Raw genomic sequence first — 27,759 nt, forward strand, 5'->3', positions numbered from 1 at the left:
AATGGTATTTGTACAAGGTCTTTTTAGTATAACTTTTTTGTACAATTTACATGATTTATATATATAATGGTAGCTATGGAAAAGCCACTGAGTTGAGAACAGCAATGAGCTGCACATACCTTCTTAAGAGGGAAATCCTGCATGTGTGATGGGACCAGGATCTGGTTTATGACATGGATCACACCATTTGTGCCAATAGCATCGCTGAATATAATTTGAGCTTTGCTGTTCAAAACCAGTGAGTTCTGTAAAGACAACAAAATCACATTTTCTGTGGAACCTTCTGAGTGGGTGAAGCCAATGCCATCTTTCTTCAATATAGAGCTCAGATCATCCTTTCTTTGTAGCAGAATGGCTTCAGTTTTAATAAGTTGCCCTTTGCTTTTTCAGACTCTTATCATGCTCATAAAGCCAGAATGAGAGGATATGACAATTTGTGAGTGTCATCCAACTCTGCATGGCAAATAAATGCTTCAGCTACGTGGGAAACCTTTCTTTAATGCTCTTTATTTTTACACATGATTTGGCGATGATTCAAATTTTTAAAAACAGATGAACGAGAGCAGTCTGTTTTACTTTTCTCTCCCCTGCCTCTTCATGCTCTGTTACCTGAGAGTAGCTGATGTGTATCGGGTCCCCATGGAGAGAGGTCACGTTGGTGATTGCCATCAGGTCCCTGTACAATAGACTGGCACAACCCACTATATGGTACCGGAGGACTTGAGCCATCACTCCTCTGGCAATCCACTCCTTAACCTGCAGCAGAAAGTAGAGGAGTTGAAGCAGCCGAGAGGCCTCTATATCCAAAAACTCCTGGCCAGGCTTTCTTACTTACTCGTGGGTCGCTGTTTAGTACATCTGTGTGAGGTACAAACAAGGTGAAAGGGCCAGGGCCTGCAATATCCCTGATAGACAAGGCCTGCCAGATTTAAGAAGACAGATCAGTAATGAGTCATTAACACAGCGATGGGGACAGCCCCGCTCAGACACAAGTGGTCTTGCACGTTGTGCAAGTGTGAGAGAAACTCTTTGGACACTGTGGACTTTCCCAGGATCATCTGTCACTACTGCCCTTGGGTATCCAATGGAAGATTTTGGCTTTTAGCCAAATCTTCCTTTCTTCTGCAACAGTGAACAGGAGAAGAAGGCGGAAAGCTCTCAACCTCAAAAGGCAGGGAGGGTGGAGAAGAGCTTATCCCCTCTTGGGCAAGGCAAGATGAATGAACCCTTTCATCTTGAGATAGTCCAGAGTGGCTACAGGTATGTGTTTGTACATGCATTTAGCTGATACATGGTTGCTTGAACCTAGGAGGAGAGTAAAAAGAGCACTGCAGTTTGAAAATGCAGCAAGGGTGGAAGAGCAGTGGTATTTGCTCATAATTCATGCAAGATGTGCTGGAAGATCTCAGGCTGTGAATGGGTGAAAGCTTCAGTCTGGGGGCCCTATGTTTCCCTGGGATCTTAGTTTTTAGTATTAATTCTCTAGATGCTTTAATGACAGTGGTTTCAATTAGAGCATCTCTGATAGTAGTGGCTGGTGACCAAATGAAGTTGAAGGATGTTGATACATCACAGATTCATGCCTGCTCCCTGCTTGTGGCAAAAAAGTTTTCCCTACTCCTCCCCCCCCAAAAAAAAGTAATTGCTCCTTTTCTTACCTCTAAGTGGAAATAGAACCTAGATGTGTTGGAGTCTCTGAGTAGTTCCTGAAATTAAGCAAAACTTTGTAACAGTGCTGCACAGGTGGGCAACATCTGTGGAGTACAAACAAGTGCAGCACTTGGAAAACAGAACTTTTTGAGTAAGTGCTGCATTACCTTCGTTGCTCCTGTTCTCTTCTTACCTTGCTCTATCAGAGAACTTAACATTGAAATTAAAAATACCAGTATTAACTCCCTAGTACTGTAGCCACAGTCCTTCTCCATAAGTGGAGGGGGTTTTATTTATTTTTTATTTTTTTTCTGAGGCAGGTATCTTGCAACACACTGTTTCTAATTCTTTGATTGAGGTTATTTCAAATTATGGGGTAAATTTACAATTTTGTTCAAGAAAAAAAATGCCACGTTTCAGGAGGCAACCATTGTATTAAATAACTATCTGAGGAAAAGTAAGGGACAGCAAACATGTGTAACACATTACCTGGAAGATATTGCCTCGACACTTAAATCCATCCCCAATGTAGTTATGCTTGCAGGTGCAGGTCCTTTCTGTCAGCTCGGTGTCATTACAGATGGCAAATTCACTGCAGCCTCCATTATTCTTTTAAGATCAAAATTTAAAATACTTAATTCCTTCATTGCCAGGTGTACAGAACAATTCTCGTTCACCACTTTTCCCCGAGTGTCTATAGCTTAGACTTAATCCCATTATCTTTTTTAAACCAGCTTTTACTGGGACTTCTGACTGTTCATACTTTATTGCAAATAATAAAAGAGAATTTAAAGTTCGTAATAACTCTCCTTTTATGCAGAGGGTGTAGCTGTAATTCCCTCCTTGTATCTTTAGTTCTGTAAAGATACAGAAGATCTACAGGCAGGTTTCGTTCTGGATCTTGGGGATGCGTGTTAGCTGCTCATCTGAGGCAGCATTGATGTACATAGAAAGGAACAATTTATAGCTATAAATCACTTTTATGGTGCTGGGCACCTGGATTTCTGGAGAAGGAACAGCATAGGAATGCCTAGCTGGAACAGGAGCTTGCTGCATGCACTTTCCTCTAAAATATCTCCTGTCCATCTGTTGATGCACCACTACCAGTGGAACCTAAGGCTTGGATCAGTAATGCTGCATCTCATTTAGCCACCTTCCTCTGGACAACATTTTTGGCTAAAGGGAGATGTTCCCCATCCAGGAGTAGTGTGCTGGGGTTCAGAGCTCTGCCCAGTCAGAAGTGGGTACTCCCCAGCTAGGACCTTAGCTGGCAAATCGGTTTCTATCATGGATTTGAGATCAGGAAAAATTGGGAACCCATCTTGTATGCTTTTGCTGCACTTGGTTCATGGTGTCCTTTCTCTTGTTCGTCATCTTGAGGATCCTTTCCCATGGGCTGTGAGTGGGAGCTACCAGTGGAGCCTGACTTGTCATGCCATGAGTACTGGCTGTTAGCAGTGGGGTTTGGTGCACTTGCTATTTATTTGGTTACCTTTAGGTGGACTGTTGGCAATCTTGGGTTTATCATAGCTTCCCATGAAGTTTTGCTGCACAGTGGTTTGCCAAAGTGAACCAGATTAGCCCCTTGTATGCTTCATGAGACTTTTTTTTTTTTTTTTAAATATAATTAACCTGCCATATATAGCCAGTCTGAAGCAAAGGTGCTTGAACAAGGCATAGGAAAAGGCAAAATCATTCAAAACAATAGGAAGCAGTAGATCATAACTTCGTGCTCCCCTTGCTTCATCTTTTGTTTTTGCTCTTTCAAGGTTGGAGAAAATCTGCTGACAGGCCAGGCTGAGAGGGTGAGAATTATTGTCATTGCTCTCAGAGGATTAATGTGCATGGGAGGGTGGCTGTGTCCCAGATGCAGCTTGCCAAAAAACCAGAGCAGTGCAGCTGATGCAGAGAACCACATGGCTTGCAGTATGTGTGGCTCATGCAAAATGAACATGATTAATTGTCAGCCTGCAATGATAAGTGGGGGACAAAAAGAGGAATGCTATGGGGAGCCCAGCATGGCATGTGGTGGTTGGAAAGAAGTTCTCCACACAGCTGGTGTGGAATGTTTTTGTTGTGTTGTTTTTTTCTAATCTCTCCATCAAGAGAAACTTCCAATCTCCCATCTCACCTCCTTTGTCTCCCTGTTCACTTAGCCACCTTAGCAGCAGCTTGCAGTGTTGTTATCCTGCATTATGCATCCACAGGGATGTGCTTGGGATGCAGCTTCTGCCAGGCCACAGGGGCTATGTGGCTGTGCTTCTTGACCTGCCCCATGGGAGCTCTGTCCTAGGTGAGCCTGCAGGCTTAGACCTTACCTGGTGTGTAATATAATCAAAATATTGGTAAGCCCTCCATGTCCCACAAATTTAGTGGCTTTTTAAATGAACTTTACTAATGTTAAAACATTTTGCTGTAAGGATACAACTTACATTTTACCACTATAGACTGTTTCTCTAGACCTGATTTGAAGTGGTGTTTTTAGAAACAGTGTTTTTAAAAGACTCAGTGATGAGTCTTGATCCTCACTTGGGTTATGTCCAGGCTGTGTTCCAGTAACAGCCCTTACTGAATGCTAAGGCTTTAAAATAGCAACAGCACTAAAGCATATACTGAACCAAACACATATAAAAGTTAGTTAACGTAAGTTGATTCTGGACATACCTGACTTAGTTTTGAATGCGTAGGGAACCCAAAAGTGTAATGATTATAACAAGACCTTAAATACTCTCATTAATGGATACTTACTTGTGAACACAGGCTGATATACGTGCATTTTTTACCATCTCCAGAGTATCCCTTCAAGCAATTGCATACTGCCTACAAGACAAAACCAGAAAACATCCATACACGGGCAAATGTTTGACTTTTTTGAGCCACTTATATTTAATTTACTTTTTTTGCTAGATTATTTATCATAGTGATATGGTATACACCATCTCTCTCGCAGCAGTTTTGTAGCCAGCATGATCAACCATAGATTGAGACTGGAAAATTAACATTTCCAAGGAACTCAGTCTTCCTTTCCCCTGCCTATTCATCTTTCATCTTTCGTCTGCTGCCCTGGTCATTTGGAAAGCCCCCTGACACCTGAGCATGGTTATCTTGCTCATGAAACAGGCTAGCCCCCTAATTTGTTTCCCTCATTTTATTTGCATCGGCTGATGTTCTCTCTTCCTTTCCCCTGTTTTTAAAGTGCTGAAACAAATCATCAAAACACACTTGGAATTATTTCTTGATGCTACTGACAGCTTGCCATGCAGTGGTAATGCATTTGATACAGCATGATTACTTTGTTTTGCACTTTGTTATCACAAAGATGAAGGAAGGCTGCAAAGAAGTTACTTATCTTCCTCTCCAGCTCACTGCTTAATGGTTCTCAATTTAGAATTCACAGTGTGTAAGAGAAGAAAAATTCAAGCAGGTTCCTGCAGCAGAAATAAAACTGGTAGGCAGTATAACAACAGTGTTTCAGGTATGTGTATGACTGAAAGCAGACTCATTTCTGTCCCCTAAGCTCAGCTCTGCTGTAGTGGAGGTGATTCTTGCTCCAATGTTAACTATATTCCCTTGAGTAAGGAAATATAAATAATCACATTGCAGCTATTACTTCTATCCCCAGTGAGGGTATATGGAAGAAAATAGCAATCACCTGTCTTGTCTAGAGGGATGAAGAAGGAATTAAGTGGCTCTACTCCAACCAGGAACAAATTGACTTGCAAATGACAGTCAAGGCAAATAGTTAATTGATTAGGACTGCCAAATTGATTAGCTGCCAAAAAGGGCAGATGGGTTTGTTGCCCCTCCCATCCCTGGACAACTGGAAGGCAGGAGTTGTCCTCTGACTCCCAGTCATTTCCTGCATTGCTTCTGAAGAAACACTTCATCCTGCAGTGCTTGCAGGGGTTTTACAGTCCTGCCAATATGAAGCTGTAGGGGGATGGTGATAGGAAGTGCTGCAGTCAGGTGTTCAGCTTCTTCTGAAACTGCTGTAAAAATAGAAATGCTAATCTGTGCCATTTAATTGTCTGGGCCCATTTGTTTCTTTTTTCGGCTCCTTGTCCTTTTATACTTGGTTCACTATGGGGAGTATGTGGCACTTCTGTATGGGGGATGCAGAGCAGTGAAGAAGTGGATGCTTGTATGTTGTAACCCTTGTGTGAGAACTATGATTCAGCCCATTATGTTTCCTTGTGAATATATTGGAGCTGTGAAGGGAGAAGGGCCAGTCTGAAATGCATTTTTTTCCATGCTGTTTCTATAGCATTAAAAGAAGCATTATCTGGAAATACTTTCAAACTGACAGGTTTTCAAACCAAGACCTCCCAAAGGAGAAAAACAACTGCTTAAAACAGCAAAACACTGCTTTCCTCTGCAGTTTTGGATTTCTTTTACTGGAATTATTTTTTTTTTCATCTTTGTCTGCACTCCTTCTGCAATATCTTTTTGAACAAAGCATAAACTTCAGAATTCTTGTTATGAGAAGCACTTTTCCATTTCATAACAAGATTGAGGTGGGGAAGTCTGTCTTTACCCAAATATAAGCAGTTGGCAAGTCTCATTTTTCTGCACTGGCAAAGTACTCACTTGATTTGGTCCAGTCTGTGTACATTCTGCATTTCTATCGCATCCACCGTGGTTCTCCAGACAAGGGTTGATTTCTTTATAAAGCACAAAATATAATTTAAAAAATTACTTCTGAAAACCTAAAAGGGGAGAATTTTAAGTAAAGCATACTAGGAATGAAGATTTATGACAAGTGTAAATGAAACTCATTCTCTGTAGCTGCTTAATACCTTAGTCTAGGTCTTGTAGTTGTCTTGGTGAAGGTTAAAACACTTCTGTCAGCATTTCTAAAAACATATCTGGGGAGGTACAGTACAACAGCATCTAAAAGTCTTTGAATCTGCAAGCTGCTGAAGATGGGGTTATCCTTGTCAAGAGGCAGATCTCTTCTATTAAGCTTTGGTGTCACTCCACACTGCTCTAGTTGCATGGCTTGCCAAGCTGTATCAATCACACGATAGGTAGGGATGCTTTTGGGTCTACAGTATCATGGAACTGTGATTCTTGGTTATAGTGGAAGGATTCTCCACCTACAGGAAAACTCAGCCCTGCCATTTTCCTCCTTGTGATATATTAGACATTGGGAATACTCACTCACCCATGCAGACTATCCCATCTCCAGTGTACCCAGCGTTGCAGACACACACTCTGTTGCCAGGGGCTGTTCTTCTGCACTCTGCCTTGGCAGAACAGCCACCATTGCTGGTCTTGCAAGCATCAATAGCTGAACAGTGACAACAACCCAGATTAAAACAATGTCCTTAAATGCTTTTTTGCTTTTCAGGTTAAGGGGTCTCTGTCTTTCAAAGAGATTCACTGATATTTTCTGAATATAGAAACTCTCAGAGACCATATTCTTAATTGGTGTCAGATATTTAATCCAACCTATTGATTACAAGCAGGAAAGGTGAGAAGATGCTTCTAGTCTGAAAGAATTAATCCAGGACTGATTTTCAGTAACTTCCTGTCTTCTGATTCTCTGCATTCCAACCAAACACCAAAAAAGGGGCCTTCTCATTCTTCTCTAGATTAAACTGCCATTTGAAGCTTTCCTTTAGCTTGCCTTGTGCTGCACACAGATTAAATGTCCTCCTCTTGCAGGAAGTCTTTAGAGGGGCCACCCAGGCCCCTCCAGCAACAAAAGCTCTTGGTTGTTATTCAGATGGATGTTCATGCAACTCTAGATGAGCTGAAGACTCATCTACTGACACCTGAGCATGGTTATCTTGCTCATGAAACAGGCTAACCCCCTAATTTGTTTCCCTCACTGAGTTTGCTTGGGTCATCCTGAGAGCAGGGAAGGAAGCTTTTTCTGACCTTCAGTGTGAATCAAAGAAGCCCAAACATTGTTTCATTTTTGGCCTCAAATGACCCCAGATTGCTGTTTCAGCAGCTGTAACATCCAAACTGGGGAGATGATTTATCCTGACTCTGGTTTTGCCTGGGAATTCTGTATAAGGGAATAAATTACAAAACTTGTCTGGTTGGAAAAGACCTTGAAGGTCATTGAGTCCAACTATTACCTGAGTCTACCAACCATTAGCCTAACTTCCAGGTCCAGTGCTTAAACTGCGTTCCTAAGCACCACACCCATATGTTTTTTAAACATAGGAAATAAGGATGAGTGCAGACTCACTACGGGTCCCCTGTGTCACCCAGCTCTTCCTACACATAGGCAGTTTCCCTCTAGCAGATTAAGTCCTGGCCCACGGCAGGGAGGTTGGAGTAGATGATCTCTAAGGTCCCTTCCAACCTATGCCATTCTATGATGATTCTGTGAAAATGGATTTGTTTGATTTGTGCTAGAGGAGAAAATGAAAGCAGCCAGAGTAAGAGTGCTAACATCTTAGATTAGGACCCTGCCAGCCATTGTAAGTAGACAAACATGTTTCTGTTCTTGAGAGAATTAGTATTTTAATCAGTTACAGATTAAGTAAAACAACTGTAAAATTAATTACAATTACTGTAGCCAGAAGCAATCTATTTCATAACTCCTGGATATCCCAGACTCTTGGAGGGTTTAGCTGCTTCTGCCCCTGTCTGAGGGTCTCTCAGCTCTCTCTAGCCTGAAGGTGTTGATTTTACCAGAAATCTGTGCAAATTCAGAAAGCTGAGGAAATGGTAGAGCTAAACATTTTCCAATAGCTGGAAGTGCTATTGTACCCTGAATTGGCCTCTCTTTGCTGAGCTTTGATGGGAAAAGGATTAAAAGTCATGATCCATGTTTCATTACTCTGCAAACAATGGGGCCTGGGTTGTGCACAGCATGTTCCCTTTTTGTCTGGTCTCCCTTAGCACAATGCCTTGCAGCTTGGAGATTTTGAGCCCTTTGTTTGCTATGACTCTGCACCTGTTGAGCTCTTATTAATTTTGAGAAAACTGGCAGCAATTCCTTCTTTTTAACTAGTGCAGAGGGGAGTGCTGATCTCTCTCACCAGCTCCACTGTGACCAGAATGCCTCAAGTGTGTTTTTTTCTTTTCTAAAAGGAAGAAAAAAGTCCACTTGCCTGTGCAGAATGTCCCGTTCCCCTCAAACCCAGCTGCACACTTGCAATAGGCAGTGCCATTTGATAGAAGAAGGCAGCTAAAGAAGTAGAAAAAAGGGTTATGACATTAAAAAAAAATAAGAAAAAAAATACTCATCTGTACAGCCCTTGTTTTCATGCATGTTTGGAAGGTAATGTCACAGAAATTACAAGGCACTTAATAATGTGCTACGATGTAGTTACAGCCATATAAATAAAGCCAGTTGGATCAGGGTCCTCAAATGAATTTAGGATGTATCCTTTTAAGTATTAAAAATGTACGCTTTGGTCATCAAGTTTTCTCATTCAGAACTCCAGAAGTTGCATGCCTGCTCATCCAAATATTGTGCACAATTTTTTCTTCCTGTTCATGCAGTTTATTCAGGGACAGCATAAAACAGATGCACAGGGGTGGGAATCAGGTGTTGGAGTCCCCTAAGTTCACATGTGGGTGTTTTAGACAGTTTGTTCTTTGTGCAAGTGTGGGTTTAATGCCCCATGAGCTCTATATACCACAGGGATTGCTCCCTGGTATCAACCAGGGGCAATGTCACAAGACAGCCAGCACAATTCCATCCTTCCCTCTCACTCCTGCCATGTCTGCACATATTCCATGTACCCACAGGGGTATGGCAGTGGATGAGTAAGGCTCAAGAGAAAAGGCTCTATGCTTCTCCTCTCAGGAGCACAGTCTTGATGCCAGCATGCTTGGCATCCCACTGAGCAAATCTGAGAGCAGAGTAAATATCACTGTAGTAAACTGCAGTTCACAAGCACATGAAGGAGAGAATGACCCACGTCTGGGAAAATGGTAATTTTCCCCCCTGGTTTCTCTGCTCCTACAGAAAAGCTCTGCCTGAAAATGAGAAGTCTTTCCAGTCACCTTTCCTTGTTTTTTAAATGTCTTGGGTCATGTGAATCTCTTGCTGACTGATCAATGATGAGGGGTGGGTGCACTTCAGTAAATGGCTCAGTGGGGGTGATTCGCTCCTTTGAAAAGTGGTTAATGTCCCAGAATTGGTGCTGGACTGCTGAGAGAATTTTTTTTCCCTTTATATTTTAATGTGAAGAGGACAGCTGTTTCTTGTCAATGCAACATGGCATTTGTGAGTAAGATGTGTGGTGGCTGATGGAGCGAATAGAAGGAACAGATAAAGCCCACCTCAGAAACCCACCTTTTATCAGTTTTGTCCTGGCCTCCTGTTCTCTTTAGTGCTGCAGGCTTCATTTCTTTGTATACTGCATAGTAGGATGTCTCATGGTGTTGGTGGTGTTGGTTTTTTATTCCCTTTCCCCCCCCCCCCCCCAAAATCCCACTTGCTTCCTCTATTAACATGCACATTTTAAACTTTCTGGGCTCATAGCTGAATATGTTATATTAACAGTGCTCCTTATCTCTGTGGCAGAAAACATGAGTGTTATCTATGCTGCTGAGAAGTCTTCATAAAGAGCCAAAACAGACTGCACTTTTTGCCTTTCAAGAGATCCCCTTTTTCTCCCAATAAGTGGATTTCATACATACTTAGCACTGGTATGGCATGAGGTGTTACATGCATCATCTTTGATTTCTGCAGGAAGGAAAAATAAAAAAGAAACAGGGATAAGAACCATTTAGGTCACCATCCTTCTAATTTCCCAGTCTTCTTGGGGTCTGAGCTCTGCCCCAGACAACTGTGCTCTCTGGATGAATAAATCAGCTCATATTTCTTAAATTCAGGTGTGAGGAAGTGGCATGTCAACATATCACCAGGAAAACATTTCACTTGTTGACATTTACCTGTATTTAGTTTGGTGATATTTGCATATTATTAGCTTAATGATACAAGTGTAGGATTTCCAATAGAACTGAAATTTACTCAGATATAGCAACTATAGCAACTCTAACTATGAAGTTAATTTCATTACTATTTCTCCCTGAGCAAATTTAAAACTATTGTTGAATGCTATTTTTAATGTGCTTATACTATTATTTGTTTTATATTATTAGACCTAGTTCTGAAAGTTATTTAATGCATTTTAATTGTTGCATCCTCATTTAATGGGATACAAGAGCTGTATTAAACTAACACAAAATGATTTGATATTTTATTACTGTATTAGCAAAAATTAGTGTCCAGTGCTGTATAGATAAATCAACTTATTGAAACCCTTGAGAGGCTTTTGATCTGAGGATCAAAATGAGCTAGGTGACTACTCTGCAAAATACCAATAGTCTTAACAAATGGGGTATTCTTCTGGGACAGACACAGGGTAGCACAAGCAAAGAACTGGCTAAGTAAGGCATTTAAGTCTCATGAGTGGCATTTCAGCTGTCTCTCTATTAATTAGGGTACTGTCATAGCACCAGAGAGGCCCCCGTGTCTCTCTGCACGTGGGAAGCTTCTGGGTATCTGGTGATGCACTGGGAACTACAGGACTGTAGTTCTGGCGTTTCCTTAAACGCTCACTCCTTGCCCCAGAAAAAAATGAAGGAAAGGGATGCTCACCAGTCTCACAGGTCACCCCTCTCCAGCCAACATCACATTCACAGGAGCCATCCCCATCGATCCCGCTGCTGCATTTCCCATGGACACACGTGCACACTGCAAGAAGAAATGGGAGGAAAGCTCTGTCCCCGGGCAGGGCAGCACTGGGGGGCACAGCAGGCACTGAGGGGAAGGAAGGGCAGGAGATATGGCCCAGGTGTCTTCTGCTGAGGCCACCTTTTGCTCTAGGATGTTTCAAGAAATCCTTTGTGTTGTGCCTATTGGCTTCTTACCTACAGGATAAATCTAAATTCAAACTATGCTTATCTTTCCTCTGTTCCCAAGTACAGGGGCTGAAACCGTATTTTAATGGCAAAGCATCTCAGCCTGAAGAAGAGGCGGCTCAGGGGAGACCTCATCACTCTCTACAACTCCCTGAAAGGAGGGGATAGCCAGGTGGGGGTTGGTCTCTTTTCCCAGAGGACTCTCTTTTCTCTTCTCCCACAAGACGAGGGCGCGGTCTTAAGTTGTGCCAGGGGAAGTTTAGGTTAGATATTAGAAAGAATTTCTTTACAGAGAGGGTGATCAGGCATTGGAATGGGCTGCCCAGGGAAGTAGTGGATTCTCCGTCCCTGGAGATATTTAAAAAGAGACTGGATGTGGCACTCAGTGCCATGGTCTGGTAACTGCAGCGGTAGTGGATCAAGGGTTGGACTTGATGATCTCTGAGGTCCCTTCCAACCCAGCCAATTCTATGATGATTCTATGATGATGATTGCTGAAAAAGCAGTGCTGAAGGGGATTTTTCTCACTGGATGCTGTTCTGAGCCTGTGGTGGGCCAGAGTAGGAGGCAGCATCTTCAAACAAGGGAGTAGAGAGAAAATACAGTAACAGGGGGGAAAAAGGGGTTAAGACTTTGTCTTTTTAGGACTTTCAGGCAGATTTGCAGATTGGCTTATTACCCTGAAAGTGATGTGCTTTTCCAGGCTCTAGAATGGATGTGATTAGAAGATCTAGGGAGGAGGTTTTGACAAGCCCAGTGAAGGAGCCTGTGCAGCCTGGGGTTGCTCAGTACCTTGATCACAGTTGCGGCCGTATTTGCCTTCGACGCAGCTTTCGCAGGCCGTGCCGACAAACCCCTCTCCGCACTCGCAGGCCCCTGTCCCGTTGGTGCCATCCAGGCAGACGCCATTCCCGAAGCAGGCGTTCCCCGCTTTCCCTGGGCAGGGCTGGCACTGCTGCCCGAAGAAACCCGCGCAGCACTCCCTAGTCTGGAAACCAAGAAATGCTGCACTGAGAGGTCGGGATCTGGGCAGCGAGCAGGTGGGTGCTGGGCATCACCTCTCAGGACTGCAAAGGGGTGGAGGTCAGCTATGGCTCTGGGTTTTTAGTGTCTCTGGCCACACTCCTTACTGTGCAGGCCTTAGGCTCCCACCTCAAGGTTTTTTAAAAGAAAGATATGGATGTGCTGGAGCGTGTCCAGAGAAGGGCCACGAGGATGATCAGAGGGCTGGAGCACCTCTCCTGTGAGGACGGACTGAGAGAGCTGGAGTTATTCCATTTGGAGAGGAGAAGGCTCTGAGGAGACCTTATTGTAGCCTTCCAGTATCTGAAGGGGCCCTACAGGAAAGCTGGTGAGGGACTTTATAGGCTGTCAGATAGTGACAGGACTGGGGGGAATGGATTCAAACTAGAGGAGGGTAGATTTAGATTAGATATTAGTAAGAAGTTCTTCACCATGAGGGAGGTGAGACACTGGAACAGGTCGCCCAGAGAGGCGGTGGAAGCCCCATCCTTGGAAATTTTTAAGGCCAGGCTGGACAGGGCTCTGAGCAACCTGATATAGTGGGAGTTGTCCCTGCCCATGGCAGAGGGGTTAGAACTGGATGATCTTTAAGGTCCCTTCCAACCCTGATAATTCTATGGTTCAAAGTCCTTCTGGGACCCAAGTGCCCTCCAGCACCATGGGGAAAGATGGACTGCAGTGCTAGGGGCAAGCATGGGGTTACCCTTCCTGGACCCGTTCTCCCTCTGCACCACATCAGCTCCCAGCCCTTCCCAGCCATCAGCAGCCTTTAACCTTCCAAGTCTCCTTCCAAGCCTACAAATATATTGTCAGGGATCACCTTAACATGCTGTGTATATTTAGCAGGGCGTTAGGAATTGGTGAAGAAAGTGGGGGCTCGAGGCTCTTACAGTGACAGAAATGGTGTACTCACAATGATGGTTTTGGCACACTTTGGCTGGCACCCAATCTGGATGGTGTACGTTCTCATGTTGTTTTCCGAGAGGACACAGTATTTTTTCTCCCCTGCCTGAATGCAAATTGGAGAAATGGCTCCACTTCTGAGTATTATTGATTTGCTACTTATTTATTATTTTATATATTGTTTTAAAAAAATGGAATGTGAACTTTATGCACGGTGAACACTGACTCACAGATCCATAGTGAAAATGAAGGAAATACTTTTACAAATGAAAATTAATTAGCTAAGTGATTTTTTTTTTCTAACAAAAATGATTAATTTAGCTCAGTGCTCTGTGATACTTTAAAGGTGTGTTGAATACTGCCTTTGCTCAGAACTCAAAATTATTTTTTCCTGAAGTTTGACAAATGTTTTCTTTTTTCCCTGACACATTCCCTGTTCTTCCTAATTCTTCTTGGAAAACTGAGAGCCAAAGCTCTGAAAAAATCAGTTGGTGAAACTTTATCTTCTAGGCCTGAACACAACTGGGAAAGATTGCTTGCCGAAGATGACTTGATGGTGTCATTGGACACTTGTTAGGAGACTGAGCTAAGCATCCAACCAGCTGCTTATTGTCACGGGAATGTTAATGTTTTTGAGTTTCACTCATGAGCATTTCAGCCAATTACTTTGATGGGATGGATGTGACTTGATCTGCTCTGGAACAATCTTTACTGGCAAAAATAATTTTAAAACAAAAAAATATAAAGGAAAATATGCTAACCCAAACAGAGGGACTTTCCCAGAGAAATTCAGATGCCAAGAAAATCTAGATTTTATTGTTATAGACAAGGACTGCTGAAGTTCTGCAGTTCTCATGCACTGGACTTGGGCACCCAAAGTCTTTATAGTCTCCAAGTCTCCCTGTGACCATAACTCACAGCACATTGCTGGAGACAGTTTGGTTTGCCTTTCAGTATACCTCTGATTTTCAGAGCTAAAAACTGCTTTTGTAATTCCTTCTATAGCAAGCATTTTGCATACTACATTCAGTTCCTTCAATTTTGCATGGTAGATGTGACCTTTGCAGTTTCAAGAGTCTTCTGCTGTCTGAATGCACACTAGAAACTGCTCTTTCAAGCTAAAACTACTTTTAAGCTGCCCTTGACTCTGCTGTCTTCCTCTCAGGGTGGAATGAGTCTACTGACTGTAAGTAATGTATGTAGCAGGCTGGAGTAATTACAATAACTTTTGTTGAAAATGAGGCAATTATATTAAAAGCAGAATTGAATAAATCTATGCTCAGTTTTTATTAAAAAAATAAAGTAGCATTGATGATAAACTACTTACTATTTCTTTTGTTCCTGGAGGACAACTTGATGGCTGTGAACAAATTCTGCACTTTTCCTTTAGAAACACAAATCGAAGGTATTTAACAGACTGTAAAGAGCTGCAGATGGGTTGTTTAATAGAAAAGGCACGATTTCCAGCTCTATTTCTAAATCTGGCCCTCAGGGTGCACAGTCAGGATAATCCTTCTGGTAAAGGCAGTGAGGGAAGCAGGACTGCTCAGCAAGTAAAGACCATCTCCACCTGATGGACTGTGGAGACCCTCTAGGGGAAGCCTTCTTCCAAGGGGAAGAAGAAAAGTTCTTGTGGCTGTTTTGGTTTGCTCCTCTAAAGCAATGCTTCCCCAAAGCCAACCCATTTGAAAGCCCAAATCCTGAGCTTGGACATAGTTTGCCTGTGGCACAAGGGCAACAGCAGCTTGGAAATTAAAACCTCATGGTGTATGTGTCCTATACCGTAAGCGTGTGTTACTTATTTGCCTATTTAAGGCCACTTTCTGCAAAAGGCCTAGGTACATGTTGTACCTATTATAAAATGCTTAATAGTATTCCTGTTTAGCTAAATATGTGCTCAGATTAATAAGGCTTAAATCAATGTTTAAGTATGTTGCTGTGTTTTAGCATAGTGGGGAAAATAATTTTCCACGGGGAAACAAAGTACTGTGTATGAAACCTGGTTAGTACCTGGCAGAGCAAAGCTGGGGGGAAGCCTTGAGTGAAATACACTCAAATACGGGACTATATCTCAAAGAAAATAACTAAGCTGCAAAAGTTCGTATCTGTTACATTTACTTTCACTGAAGCACAAGTCTCACTTTGCCTTGTGTGGTTTGTTGTGTGCTCCATAAAAGACAGGAGGTACCTGCCTGTTCCCTGTTCTATATGACTCATGCAGGAGAGAAGACAAAGGAAAACTTTCTCTGTCACTTTGATGAAACCACATCCCACTTGTATTTTGTGTATAAAAGGGACAAAAGAGGGAGAATGGTTTACTAAGAGGCACAAGGAATGAATGTGTATGTGCAGTGGTAATCTATACCAGGACTAAATAGGAGCATTTTTCCTTACTGAAAATATTTTCTAGTTGTTTTTTTTTAAAACTTGCTTACTTTATAAACAAGTGGCCTGGCTAAGAAGGTGTTTTAGAAGAGACCATAACTATTATTTTCTGAAAACTGAAGTTCAGGAATTGCTTACTCCTGTGCTACTCTAATTCTATTTTATCTAGGCTGTCAGTACACTGATTGCAGGATCAAAGCAGTCTTAATAGGTGCTAAAAGTGGTAGGATTATCCTTTGTGGGAAATGCATGCGTTCCTACTGGGAAATAGTGTCACACATCCTGTACATTTTAGCTGTGTTTGGTTACAGATCTCTCTGATGGGGATCCACTTCTCTTGGTAAGAGAACCACTTACAGTGATCACGGTGTCATTGATATCGCATCTGTTCTTCTGGATTTCCAGGACTTTTCCCAAACCATGAATAATTCCTTTGTCTGTTGCAACATTTGCATAGCTTATAGGGGCATCGTTTACGAAGAGCTGCAAAAGAAATGCAATCAGTTAGAAAGCAGCAGAGCTGTTCTGTAGCTCTGTGGTAACTGCAGCAGTAGTGGGTCAAAGAGGGAGCAATGATCAGGCCTCACTTGAGGAACACTGAAGAACATCATGGACTGCAAATGCTTGTTCCCACCCCAGTTTTGCTACATTTAAGAGCTCCAGGGTACTGGAGGGCATTTGAAGATGTGCAGCTTGTTTAAGATTCAAAGCAATAGGATTTGGCAGAGCAGCTTTTTCCATCATGGGGTGTTAAGGTTCTGAAGAAGGAGCCTAAAGCAAGCCAAGAGCTGGGTTTGCTGTTTGTGGAGGATGATAAGCTCCCAACAGTTGCTTGTTCAAGGAGGACTTTTCATCATCTCATTGCTACCCTGAACTCCCATTGTGCCCTCACCAGCACCATGAGCTGCTGATTCTTCCAAGGTTGTGCTGTGGGCAGAGTAAGCAGCAGGTCTGAAACTGCTGCAGTGAGGAGCTTTCTGTCCTCCTTTGCCTATGCCTGGAGAGATCTCTGGGACAGAGAAGGACAAAATTTCCTTCCTGGCTCTGCTGCAGAACGAGGTCTGTGGCTTAATTTTTCTATGCCTGATTTTTCCCATGAATGGTGTTGAAGGGCAGTTCATATTTGTTGCCAAGTGTTTTGAGAGGAGTAAATACACAGAAAATAGAATTTGTATTGTATAATTGAAGGCAGGCTTCTATTAGCTCTTATAAGTCAGGTTAATAACTGATTTGTGATGCAGGCTTGTAGCTACCAGGAATGCATGTCCACAACAGTAGCTTTTAAAATGCAATGCTAAATGGGAACAGCATAACCAAAATAAAGTTCAATCCAAGATCCCTTCCAAGGAATAAGAATGTCTGAGGGAGACATTGCATTTCAGTGACATGTTTTATCTTATTTAGTCCCAGAAACTAACATGGGGTGGACAGCTCTCTTTGACTGTTAGTTTAAAGTTGAAGCTGTATTTGTATAAATCAGGAAACCTGTTTCTCTGAGCAAGTACAGGCAGCAGTACCTGGCCGTTGTGGAGGAAGAACCCAACCTGGTAGGAGAACCCCAGCATGGTCTCCCTGTGCATCCCATTGTGCAGGTCATTCTTCAGGAGCTTCTCATCCACCAGAACATGGTAGCGGATGTGGTCTTCATCCTGCAAACACCCGACTAAATTCAGTTACATAAAGCACAGAAAGTTCTTTGGGATCGTTTTTCCTGTGGGGTATGAACCAAACATAGATTTCCTACATTTAAGGCAAAGCTTCTCCGGCTGACATGTTGTTTCATATTTCTTACCATGGGGACCCTACATTACTATCATAATGAAGCTTTTCTTGACAGCAGGGGATGAAAGGCTATTGGAGAGGTGGGACCGAGTTTTATTTGTGTCCAGTGGTATCTCATGTACAGTACTAGCTAGGAGATTCAGGGAGAGGTTAGATGACTCTTTACAACTTCATGAATTCATTTAATACCAAAAGCTGCATATTCATAAATACTTTTATAATCCTATAACCATTTCCTCTTCTTTTTGGAATCCCTGAATAACCAATACATGAATATTTACAGTAATTGTATGTAGCTTTGATCTTTTTACTTTAAACTTTAAAAGTCATCTTCAGTCAATAAATTGCTAGAGCTACACCTGCTAACTGAAAAATTCTCTATGTGTTAATTTTCTCTATGTGTTAAAATTCTCTGTGTGCTAGAACGTATTAATTTTTCATTGTGGTGGTGAAATTATTCTCTATTCATCAGGAGTTTGAGTCTTCTGAAACAGGGACTCCCAGAGCTCTTCCTGACTTGGAGGAGATGTGTCTGTGAGAGATTTGTATCTGTGAGAGCAGGTGGGCCATTTGGAGGATTTATGAGCTGCCCATCCAACAGATACAGTGCTGCTGCAGCTGTATGTCTTTGCAATAAAAGGTGCTTGTGGGAAATCCTCTTGCCTCCTGTCTCCTTGTTCTGAACATTCATACTGCTACTCACTTTTTCAGCTCCTTCAAAAGTGTGTGAAAGCATGAAAGAACCCCAGGTGGCAAGATTTGTGATGTTGCCTGTTGTTATGAAAGTTGTATAGAGGGTGAAGAAAGTGGTTCTTACTTTCTGTAAGGTGAGACTCATTTTGCTTTGTTTTCTACAGATTTGCAAGCAAGGAGGTAGGCATAAAGGTAAAGTTAATCTACTAAAGCCTAGACCTCCATCAGTGTCAAACCCTATTTAATTCTCCTGACCTGGATGCTTTGCAGGAGAAGTTAACTCCTATTTTCATATCTGTTTGTGATCACCAGCAGACTGAGAACAAAACCTTTCTTCCAGAGAGGCCAAGAAATGGGGTTTCTGCTCTGTGCTGAGTGCTTCTCTCTGCAGCTGAGTTCTCCCAAGGTGTTTAATGAAGAGGATGAGGCTTAGGCAGGCTTAAACTTACGGTTGTTTTCTGATTTGTGTTGCCAGATTGCCACACCAGGCAAGACTGGGAGGGTGGAAGAAAGGCAAAAGAAACAGAGAGTGGGAATGAAAAGGCTCACTATGTGTGTATCACCTGACTCCAACAGGACTGATGTCTTAGAGCTATCTCTGTGTCTCTCAAAGTTTGGCATAGATAGTCATGTAGGAATGCTGATGCCCTGTAATGAAACTGAGTAAAATAGAGTTCAGAAGTCGTTTGAGCAGATGTAGCTTGGTCACACGTGAATTCCTCTGGGGAGGGACCATGCAGGACTTTTGGTGAGAGTCTGCTGGTTGGTAGTGAATGTTTTGGGATGAGTCACTGGAACCCTGTGCTCTCATCTTCCTGGCTGTACATGGGAGACCATGAAAGTAGAGACAGAGTGTGGCAGATTAAGTGTTTATGGAAGAGTCAGGGAAGCAGTAGTGTCATTGAGGAAGCTATAGGCAAAGATTCCTCTGCAAGGTGTGGCTCCTGATACATGCATTTGATAAAGCTGTTTCAGACTGGAGCAAGTGAGTAGAAAGGTCCTGGGATGTTGTAGGAAGCAGGGAGCTTGTCTTGGGAGGAGACCAACAGGACTGAGAGGGCTGTTTGGCCTTGTAAATATGTCAGGACATGATGCCAGAATCTTGTTTCAGCTAAAGCATCTTCCTGGCATAAGAATAAAGGGATATGAACTGTCCAGAGGTGTGCTGTCAAAATAATATAAACTAGCTCTGGGCCTGAGGACTCAGTGTGGCAGGGCAGGTGGGATGAACAGGTCTGTGCTGGTGGGAAGAGCTGGTGTCCAGGTCAGGCATGAGCCTAGTATAGGGCTCTTGGGAGTAAGTAGCAGCAGTGGGATTTGACCAAAACAATTCTCCCAGCCAGCAAAAATATCATAAATTTTTCTGAGCCTTGGGACTGGGCAATGATGCTTGTAAAGTGAGATTAGAAATGGTCTGGAAAGTGGCTGGGCAATAGCATTCCTGAAGGAAGGACAGTGCAAGCATCTGGATAGTGTTAAGGAAGAGTAAGAATATTTTATAGCATTATTAATGATGGGATTGCCAGTGATGGCAGGGGCTGAACTTGTTCACCTAGGAAATTAATTTCAGTGTTCTTCCTGGTGATTTCTGTACTTCTTCTGGTGTTCTGTCTTCTTTAAAAAAAAACAAAACAACTACAAAAAAGGTCTTGTATATTGTCAGCATGGTTTTAACCTAGAGAACGAAAAAACCCAAAACAAATAGCTAGGCTCTTCTGCCAAGCCAGGAAAACATAGGTGGATCTGTCTGTCCTCATCTTCTGGTGTAAAAAACAAAACCAAAATTACTGTATTCCTGGAAAACAAACCCCTCTTCCTATTTCTGTGTCCTCTCACTCCATCCAATTCAAACTGAGGTGAAATACTGAGTTGTTAACACAACTCTCACAAGTAATACATACCAGAGTAGGAGACTTTTTATCCCTTAGGTAATTTTCTATGGCATCATTCTTTGGGGCAAACACTGTGTATGTGTTTGCAGCTTCTATTTCATTTGCCAGGCTGTATTGCTGTTGTGAAACACATAAAAATAAATCAGAATGAGCGCTGAGAGCCTGATACCAGTCCAAATGCAAACCAAGCAGAGAACTGCTTCTATTTGTAACAGGATTTGAAAGCTTACAATAATGTAGCCCCTGAAAATAGAGTAGTCAGGCATTTCCTCTAGGCGGGCCAGCAGCCTCGGCATGACGGTGCTGCGGGAAGGGGTCAGAACCTGAAAAGGGAGAAGAAATCCCACGTCAGTTTGTGTGCACATGATGTGGCAGCAGCTGCAAGGATGAGATGCAGGAGAAAATGGTGTTCTATGCAGATACTTTTTTTGTTGTTATTTTCTACAGCTTGCAGTGCAAAGGAACATATTCTCCCTATGTGGCCATGTACCTTATCAATAAGATGGATGATCCCATTTGTGGATGCGATGTCCCCTGCAACGATGTGAGCACCCTCGAGGGTGAGGTTCTGGAAAAGGAGGAAAGGGTTTGCTTTTGCATGGCATTGGCAGTGTTTTCCTGGTGGTTCCTGCTGTGGACTTCCATACCTTCCCAAAATCTTTGCCTGGGGCTACACCTGCCCTCAGGGAACTGTGCTCAGTGGGGTGACTTTGGGACTTGGTGCTGCTTGGTGCCCATGTGTAGAAGGGCAAAGCCTTGAGGTGGCTCACACTGGGGTGGTTACTCAGGGTTAGTGTGCTCACTCACCCCATGGCAGAACAAGCTCCTGTGTCCTTACAGAGCTGATGGAGCCCCTTTGTGATTTTTCCCCTCAGGGATGTGAGGCAAAGGGAGCTTTTCCCTTCTTTAGCAGGGATGAAGTGCTCACACATGCCACAGATATTCCCAGAAAATCCTCTCAGAACATGTAGTACTAAATAAAAAGGCTGAGGGGGAAGGGCTGTCAGTTGTAGTTATGTACCATTAAAATTACTGTCGGGTGGTTTGAGGCTATCAAGTTGCACATGTGGACGTGGGCACAGTGTCACCATTTCCTCCTACCTTCCCACTTCCCTAAAATCAGTTATTGGGTTTTCTTGATGCTTAAACTAGTTCATAGAGGCTGTTCTAGGCAGGAACTGTGCTTCTGTTTAGCTATGGCTGTCTGGTGTTTGCAGCAGTTACTGGGACATTCTAAACAAATAATATTGTAGACAAATTTCAGCTAGGTACAGTGGTGGAGAAAATCAAGTTAATGTTTCTCCCAGAGGGCCTAATATAATTGATCTATTCCTTTAGTTTTATGACATGGTCTTTTGTTTTTTTTAAATACAGATGCATCTTATCTGTGTGGTTTTGTAATACAAAAAAGGCAGTAGCAATGATGGTCAGGGTTTGGTGTATGGTACCACAGAGGTTTGCAGGTCATCTCACCCCATTTTCTTTAGACAATTGTAGGAAGTTGCTCTGTAGAGATGTTGGCAGCACGTCAGAGGATGATAAATTCTGGAAATCAGCAAAGCTGTAAGCTCCTGTCAATACATGATACCTAAAGGAAATTAACTGAATTTGAAGGCTTGAAGGTTTCACATTTTCTCTCTTTTTTTTTTTTTTTTTTTTTTTTTTTTTCCTCCCCCTCCCTCTCTCCAAATAATTACTCTTATTGGGTTTAAAACAATGGCTTAAAGCAGGAATTGTTAGTACAATACCTAGTTCAGCTATGTTCTGATCTTAGCTTGGCCTTTAAACATTTCTGATGTAACAGAAATAACATCTTTGTTTTCAGTGGAGTTGCTACAGACATTTATACCATTTTAATGAGAAGGGGAATCCTGTGTCCTTCCCTTAAAAATGTTAAGAGCTGTCTTGCTTTAGAAGCTTCAGACTAAAGTCTTGTTTGGAATGGAAAGTAATTAATTAACTGCCCCCCCAGCCCATTAATGTACTTCAGTAGAGTTGGGATGTTACTCTTTGACATCCAAAAGGCCTTTTCATCTTCATCCATGTTTTCAATTGCTTGAAGAGAAGGCACAAGGACAGTTAGGTTTGAGGCGGTGGACAACACTGAGTTGACCTCAGCTTCCTGCATGAAAGTAAAGAGTGTAAAATTATTATTTCTGAGGACAATCTATAAATAGCAGCCAGGGATTTTTGAGCAAGGTGGAGTGTGTGATGTGCTTTGTGACTGGCCTGGAAAGGAAAAACTATTATATTGAGCAATGACTTGAACAGAAGCATTTAGAGCTGTACAAAAGTGGTAAACGAGTGTCTTTTTTACAGAATAGACTGCCAGCTTTTAAAGGGCAGAAAACGTTTAGGTCAAAACTCTTTCTTATTATGAAACTCATAAGTTGCCTCCCACAAAAGTTAGTCTGTCTCATAGATTCTGTTTTATGCACTGTAATGTTAAAAAAAATTAAAAAATTGTGGTGATAAATAATACTGGTTAGTGATAACTTTGAGTAACCTGCTCTTACAGGGTACTCCATGCTATTTAATAGATAAAATTGTTGTGAACCATGAAATACGAAACCCACATGACACCACGTTCCCATTTGGAATAAGACTATTTAATGTGGCTGAGATTTTTCAAGACATCTAAGGGATATCTCTGTCCCTCAGAGTGTCCCTGCAGTGGGGATTGCTGCTGACAGCTCTAATTTTAGACAGGGGATGTGAGCTCTGTAGTAAATATGAACTGATTAATCTTCCATATGTTTGCATCTACCTTAAGGATGAAGACATCCTCCATTGGAGAGGCTTTTTGCAGGTGTGTGGAATTTTTTTGTGATGCACAAGAAGAAGATTTGAATGTGATCTTGCTGCAGGTGTGGTTCTTCAAACTTGTCACAACCTCCCCAGTGTGCTTTTTTGAGACTTGAAAACTTGAGGGAGCAATATGTGCTTGGATTCTACCTTTTTGCAGCTGATAGGCTTCCTGACTTATTTTGGATAGCCCTTCAATACCCATACTGGGTTTTAATTCAAGAAGGGAATCAGCTCCCTTAAATAGCTGGGGATTTTGTCTGTTAAGATCATCTTTCTTTCTAGCCATCATTACTGTCACCTTCCAAATATTTAAATATAGAAATAGCAACAGACTTCCCTTTCTCATCCTTCCTGCCCAGCAAGAAAAATATTTAGTTATGAAAAGTGGTAAACATCACATTCCTGCCCAAGTATGAAGTTAAAAAAAACACAGATGGAAGTACCTCCCTATTTTGCTCGTATTTGTAGCCACCAGTATTTAACTTAAGCAATACCATTTCTCTGAAGTGTAGCAGAAATTTCCATATCCCTGTCTCAATAGATTATACAGAATCTGCTCCCTGATTTTCCACCCCTGCTTCACTACCTAAAGAGCACATTAGCAAGTGAACACCTGTTCCTATTGTGCTCATTTTTTAAACTTCAGTAGTTTCTCTTCACAGTGTCCAGTGCTGCAGCCTGAGCCCAGCAGATAACTGGTTTGAACTGGTAATTAACCACACTGGTTTCTTTTCTAAGCAGCTGACTGAGGGCCTCGTTGCAATTGTGGGCTTTGAAGATCCCTGAGCTATATAACTTTGAAAAGCATGGAAGCAGCTAAAATGCTGTGACTTCTGCTTCTGAGGCTATTAATGAACATATCCCTGTTCCTTTCTGTTTGCCATGTATTTGCTCTACACTTCTTATATTTAGGTTTTAAGCTCTTCGTGGGAGAAACTTTATTCATACACCCCAGTGGGGTAGGACCTCTAAGGTTATTGCTGCCTGAGTGACAGATAATAGCAAGAGAAAGTAAGAAGTTGGCGATCTATCTAGAATGTTGTTTTCTTTTAATCTAAATGGGTGTTTCTTCTCTAGTTTGAAGCCAAACAAGCTAATATCTTCCTTAGTTTCCTGCACTTTGGTCAAGCCCACACGGACTTGATTTTTTTACCTCCATGCTTGCTGTGGCAGCAGCATGCTGACCAGCCACATGGTTGTGTTTTTCTGGCTCAGGGGTAAGTTAAAATGGGGGGAGGGTAAGGCATTACCTTCCCTCTCCACTTGTAGTTTTATTGCATGAGGAAAGTTGGAAGAAGCCTCCTGGGAACATATGCAGGCTCTGTTTGTACCCTGCTGCTGGTCATCTGGACTGTGGTATATTTATATATACAGAGTGAGTTGTGGTTTATGCAGTCCCTGCCTCAGAGAATGGATTTGTGACTTGCTTTTCTGCTTGTGAAGCTTCCGCACTTGCCTGAATTTGGGATTGGAATTGGGTTTTCAGTCAGAAATAGGGAACCACATTATCAGCCTCTCTGTGACTGATAGGAGAGGCACTCTGATACCCCTCCAGAGCCTGGGCCTCTGCTGGGTGATAGGAACATTGCTGTGAGGTTCCCATTTTTGAAGGCCAAAAGACTTATGTATTTCTGCAAATTTAAAAATATGAAAAAAACCCGAGTCATGAAGTGTACTTACCTTAACCCACTGGTTAAATGCAGCTGCTTCTGACAGAGTAGATAACTCCTGATTAGAAAGAGAGCAATGAAAATTCAAGGAGCAATTGAGCAATTAGCTGTACCTGAGCACTCTTGCTGTAACCTGTGGTGTAACCCACCATGTCTGGCCTAGCTGATGCATCATGGAGGAGGTTTTGAGTATGTGTGTTTTTCTAGTACTGATCCTTTCTGGTTATGGGAATGGGGAGTTGCCAGTTCTTGAAAACCAGACCATCTGTTGCTGAGGAGTATTTGGCGTGCATGACCTTGGTGCATAGTATGGACTGACCTCAGGCTAAGCCATAATTTTCTAGGAATATAAGCCTAAATTGTTTCTTCAGTGTAAATTAATTAAAAAAAAAATTAAAAAATTATTTTCTTTGGTATTTGTCTAGCATCTTGCCCTCCTGCAAGTGGAGATCCTTTATTCTGACACTGTACTTTGAACAGATTGATGGTATGAGCAGGGATGGCAGATAGTGTTAGGACCCATATAAGATCTTTGCCAATGGCTGGGAAAGGTGACACTTTCATGTTTCCTATGTTGTTAAATATGTATTTATTTTACCAATTTACTTGCTTTGATTTTATTTGACTACTGGCTGGCTAGCATGGTTTTATTTAACATAAATCAAGTGTTTCCATTGAGAGTGACCTCAAGGCAGAATTTCAGAAAAGCTGGGTGCTCACTGCTCCTAGCTGGGAGGCAAGTGCTTAGTACTCCTGCACCTCAGGCCTCTGGGGCTGGCATTTTTCTATTTATCTTAATAAATGTGTTCCAAACCTTTAAGCCCCTCTCGAAGCTGTTTCTAAACACAACAAATCATTTTTGTATCAGGCAAAGAACCTCCAGAAGGAACACTGCAGACATCACTGTTGGGCATCGTATTTTTCTAACTGTTTATAAAGACTTTGCTGTTTCTCTGGTTAAGATCCTGTGTGAGAACTGTGTGTAGGTCCTGTGCCCACAGAAGATGACCCTTTTACTTACATCTGCAGCATTTCCATAGCATGTTCTGCCATCTCCCTCATAGCCCTTTGGGCAAACACACTCCCAGCCACGGGAAGGCTCAAATTGACAAGTTGCCTTTGAACCAGAAAGAGAGAGCTGTCAAATGACCATTCAAGAACAAGTATGGCCCATAAGCCCTCTTGTTACACATTTGTATACAGACATGAACTTAACAAAAGGTTTTCATACCATTTTCCATGGATGTCCTCACCCTCCCCTAGGACAAACTCTACCAGCACTCTTTTTTACTTCCTCTATATCAGCTGGGCCCTGTTCCTTCACCCCACTGCAGAAGAACCATCCTCTCCTCCCTCATGGTCTTTTCTTTAGCTCTGTCCCTTTCTTTGTCTTGCCTGGGGCTGGTGTGGCTCTTGCAGGCACTACAGAGCACAGCAGAGCTTGTTGAGTAAACATCTCAACAGAATATTGTGTCCAGATTGCAATTTTTGGTAGAGAAAAGCAGCATTTATTTATTCCAGGCTCAAGAGAGCCCTTCTGCACAGGCAGAATTGGGAGCAGCCCTTGCTGCCTGTCCTCAGCACATGTACCATACTGATGCGATTCACACAGCATTTTTCTACTTGTAGCATTTCTTGGAAATTCTTTTCTCAACTCAAGCAGAAATTGCAGGCTTGAGATGTCAAGGAAACTCTGTGGTGTGCGCAGGAGGCGAGGTGTGATATGTATCTGAACACTTTGTTCAGGGAATGATTAATTACTCACCAGATGATGGCATTTTCCATTTTGTTCCAGGCATGAGTTTATGGGTGTGCATTCAATTCCATTCCCTTGAAATCCGTCTTTACACTTGCAGTCATTCTGTCATTTCAACAAAACACAGAAATTCATTAAAAGGATTGAAATAGTGTGCATATTCTAGATGTGGTGAATTAGTCTCTCTGCGTTTCTGTGTAGTTTCATTGACATCAGTGGGATGGCACTGATGAGTATCTCCAGAAGACCTTTATACCTCACATCTCCTAATGTACTTACTGAAAGTATTTGCTGCCAGAACAGCACCACATAGGAGGGGGTGAGCACTGGGGAAGGAACTGAAGGAGACTTGTTTTGGGTAGAGCACACTGTGTGGAAACAGCCTTGTGGCTGGGAGGGAGAGGAAAATTTGGGAAAGAGAACGGGGTGAGAAGCACTGGCAGAGTGAAATGGGTGAGGACTAGTGCCAAAGGTGGCAATGAATGTGAGAGAACATACCTGACCCGGTCCAACATATATGCAGGTGGCATTTTTGTGGCACCCTGCTGCATTGGGCAGCAGGCAGTTGTTGATGGCTGAGCAGTCCCTTCCATCACCTGTCCATCCTGCCTGGCAGACACACCTGTGCTCTCCTGGGCTTGTCTGGATGCACTCGGCCTGGGAGGGATGCAGAGGCATCCATTCAGAACAGTTAGGTGGCACCTGGCTCTGGGTCTAAGACTTTGCTGAGCAGTGGTGATGAGGCTATCAAGGGAAAGAGCTTGAAACTGCAGTGAAAATCACAACTCTTCCTTCTGCAAAAGCTTCCTTCCTGCAAACCTTCCTCATTGCCTGCTTTTCTCTGGTGTCAGGCGTTGTGTGAAAAGCACATACTTACATTGACATTACAGCCACCTGGGTCCAAAGCAGTGCAGGGGTCAACTTTGCTGCAGCTCATTCCATCTCCCTCATAGCCAGGTTTGCAAACACAGCTGCAGAGACAAGAGGAGGTAGCCATTAAATGTGATAGGACAGCTGTGTAGCGTAGTGATTGTTTTCTACCATAACAGCTATTTATAGGCAGCTTAAAACTGACACCCTTGGATTCACAATGCAAACAGCTTAAGCACATCTATTATAGGGTTTTTTTTTTTTTGTCCCCAAAATATTGACTGGGCTAATTAAATTGAATCAGGGAGTCATACTCTGTGTACAAGATAGGGAGTGAAATGAATTTTGTGACATTTGCAAAAGTGAGATAATAGTTCTAAATTACTTACAAATTGGGGTTGCTCTCTCTTTCAGTGACAGAGAAGATAGCTCTCTCCTTGAAATGCATTCAAGACAACAAGCTGTCCTGCTTCCCTTCTCCTCCCCC

General features: G+C 42.5%; 1 protein-coding gene across 1 annotated transcript in view; it reads right to left on the reverse strand.

The window, feature by feature from the left end:
* The window catches only part of STAB2 (stabilin 2), an 86,082-nt gene that overhangs the window by 19,826 nt on the left and 38,497 nt on the right, over positions 1 to 27,759 (reverse strand). The window contains exons 22-47 of the mRNA XM_030469097.1: positions 27,280 to 27,373; positions 26,901 to 27,059; positions 26,412 to 26,507; positions 25,668 to 25,763; positions 24,657 to 24,704; positions 22,154 to 22,290; positions 21,642 to 21,756; positions 20,659 to 20,736; positions 20,399 to 20,491; positions 20,178 to 20,285; positions 17,319 to 17,450; positions 16,159 to 16,284; positions 14,744 to 14,800; positions 13,427 to 13,522; positions 12,283 to 12,478; positions 11,228 to 11,323; positions 10,264 to 10,309; positions 8,724 to 8,800; positions 6,815 to 6,940; positions 6,238 to 6,311; positions 4,399 to 4,470; positions 2,140 to 2,259; positions 1,659 to 1,706; positions 836 to 919; positions 610 to 756; positions 120 to 245 (exon numbers count right to left, since the gene is read on the reverse strand). Coding sequence (XP_030324957.1) covers positions 120 to 245; positions 610 to 756; positions 836 to 919; positions 1,659 to 1,706; positions 2,140 to 2,259; positions 4,399 to 4,470; positions 6,238 to 6,311; positions 6,815 to 6,940; positions 8,724 to 8,800; positions 10,264 to 10,309; positions 11,228 to 11,323; positions 12,283 to 12,478; positions 13,427 to 13,522; positions 14,744 to 14,800; positions 16,159 to 16,284; positions 17,319 to 17,450; positions 20,178 to 20,285; positions 20,399 to 20,491; positions 20,659 to 20,736; positions 21,642 to 21,756; positions 22,154 to 22,290; positions 24,657 to 24,704; positions 25,668 to 25,763; positions 26,412 to 26,507; positions 26,901 to 27,059; positions 27,280 to 27,373 — 2,647 coding nt within the window. The remainder of the gene's footprint in view (positions 1 to 119; positions 246 to 609; positions 757 to 835; positions 920 to 1,658; positions 1,707 to 2,139; positions 2,260 to 4,398; positions 4,471 to 6,237; positions 6,312 to 6,814; positions 6,941 to 8,723; positions 8,801 to 10,263; positions 10,310 to 11,227; positions 11,324 to 12,282; positions 12,479 to 13,426; positions 13,523 to 14,743; positions 14,801 to 16,158; positions 16,285 to 17,318; positions 17,451 to 20,177; positions 20,286 to 20,398; positions 20,492 to 20,658; positions 20,737 to 21,641; positions 21,757 to 22,153; positions 22,291 to 24,656; positions 24,705 to 25,667; positions 25,764 to 26,411; positions 26,508 to 26,900; positions 27,060 to 27,279; positions 27,374 to 27,759) is intronic.

Source organism: Calypte anna, chromosome 1, assembly GCF_003957555.1.
Source record: "Calypte anna isolate BGI_N300 chromosome 1, bCalAnn1_v1.p, whole genome shotgun sequence".
In the NCBI taxonomy this organism is placed as follows: Eukaryota; Metazoa; Chordata; class Aves; order Apodiformes; family Trochilidae; genus Calypte; species Calypte anna.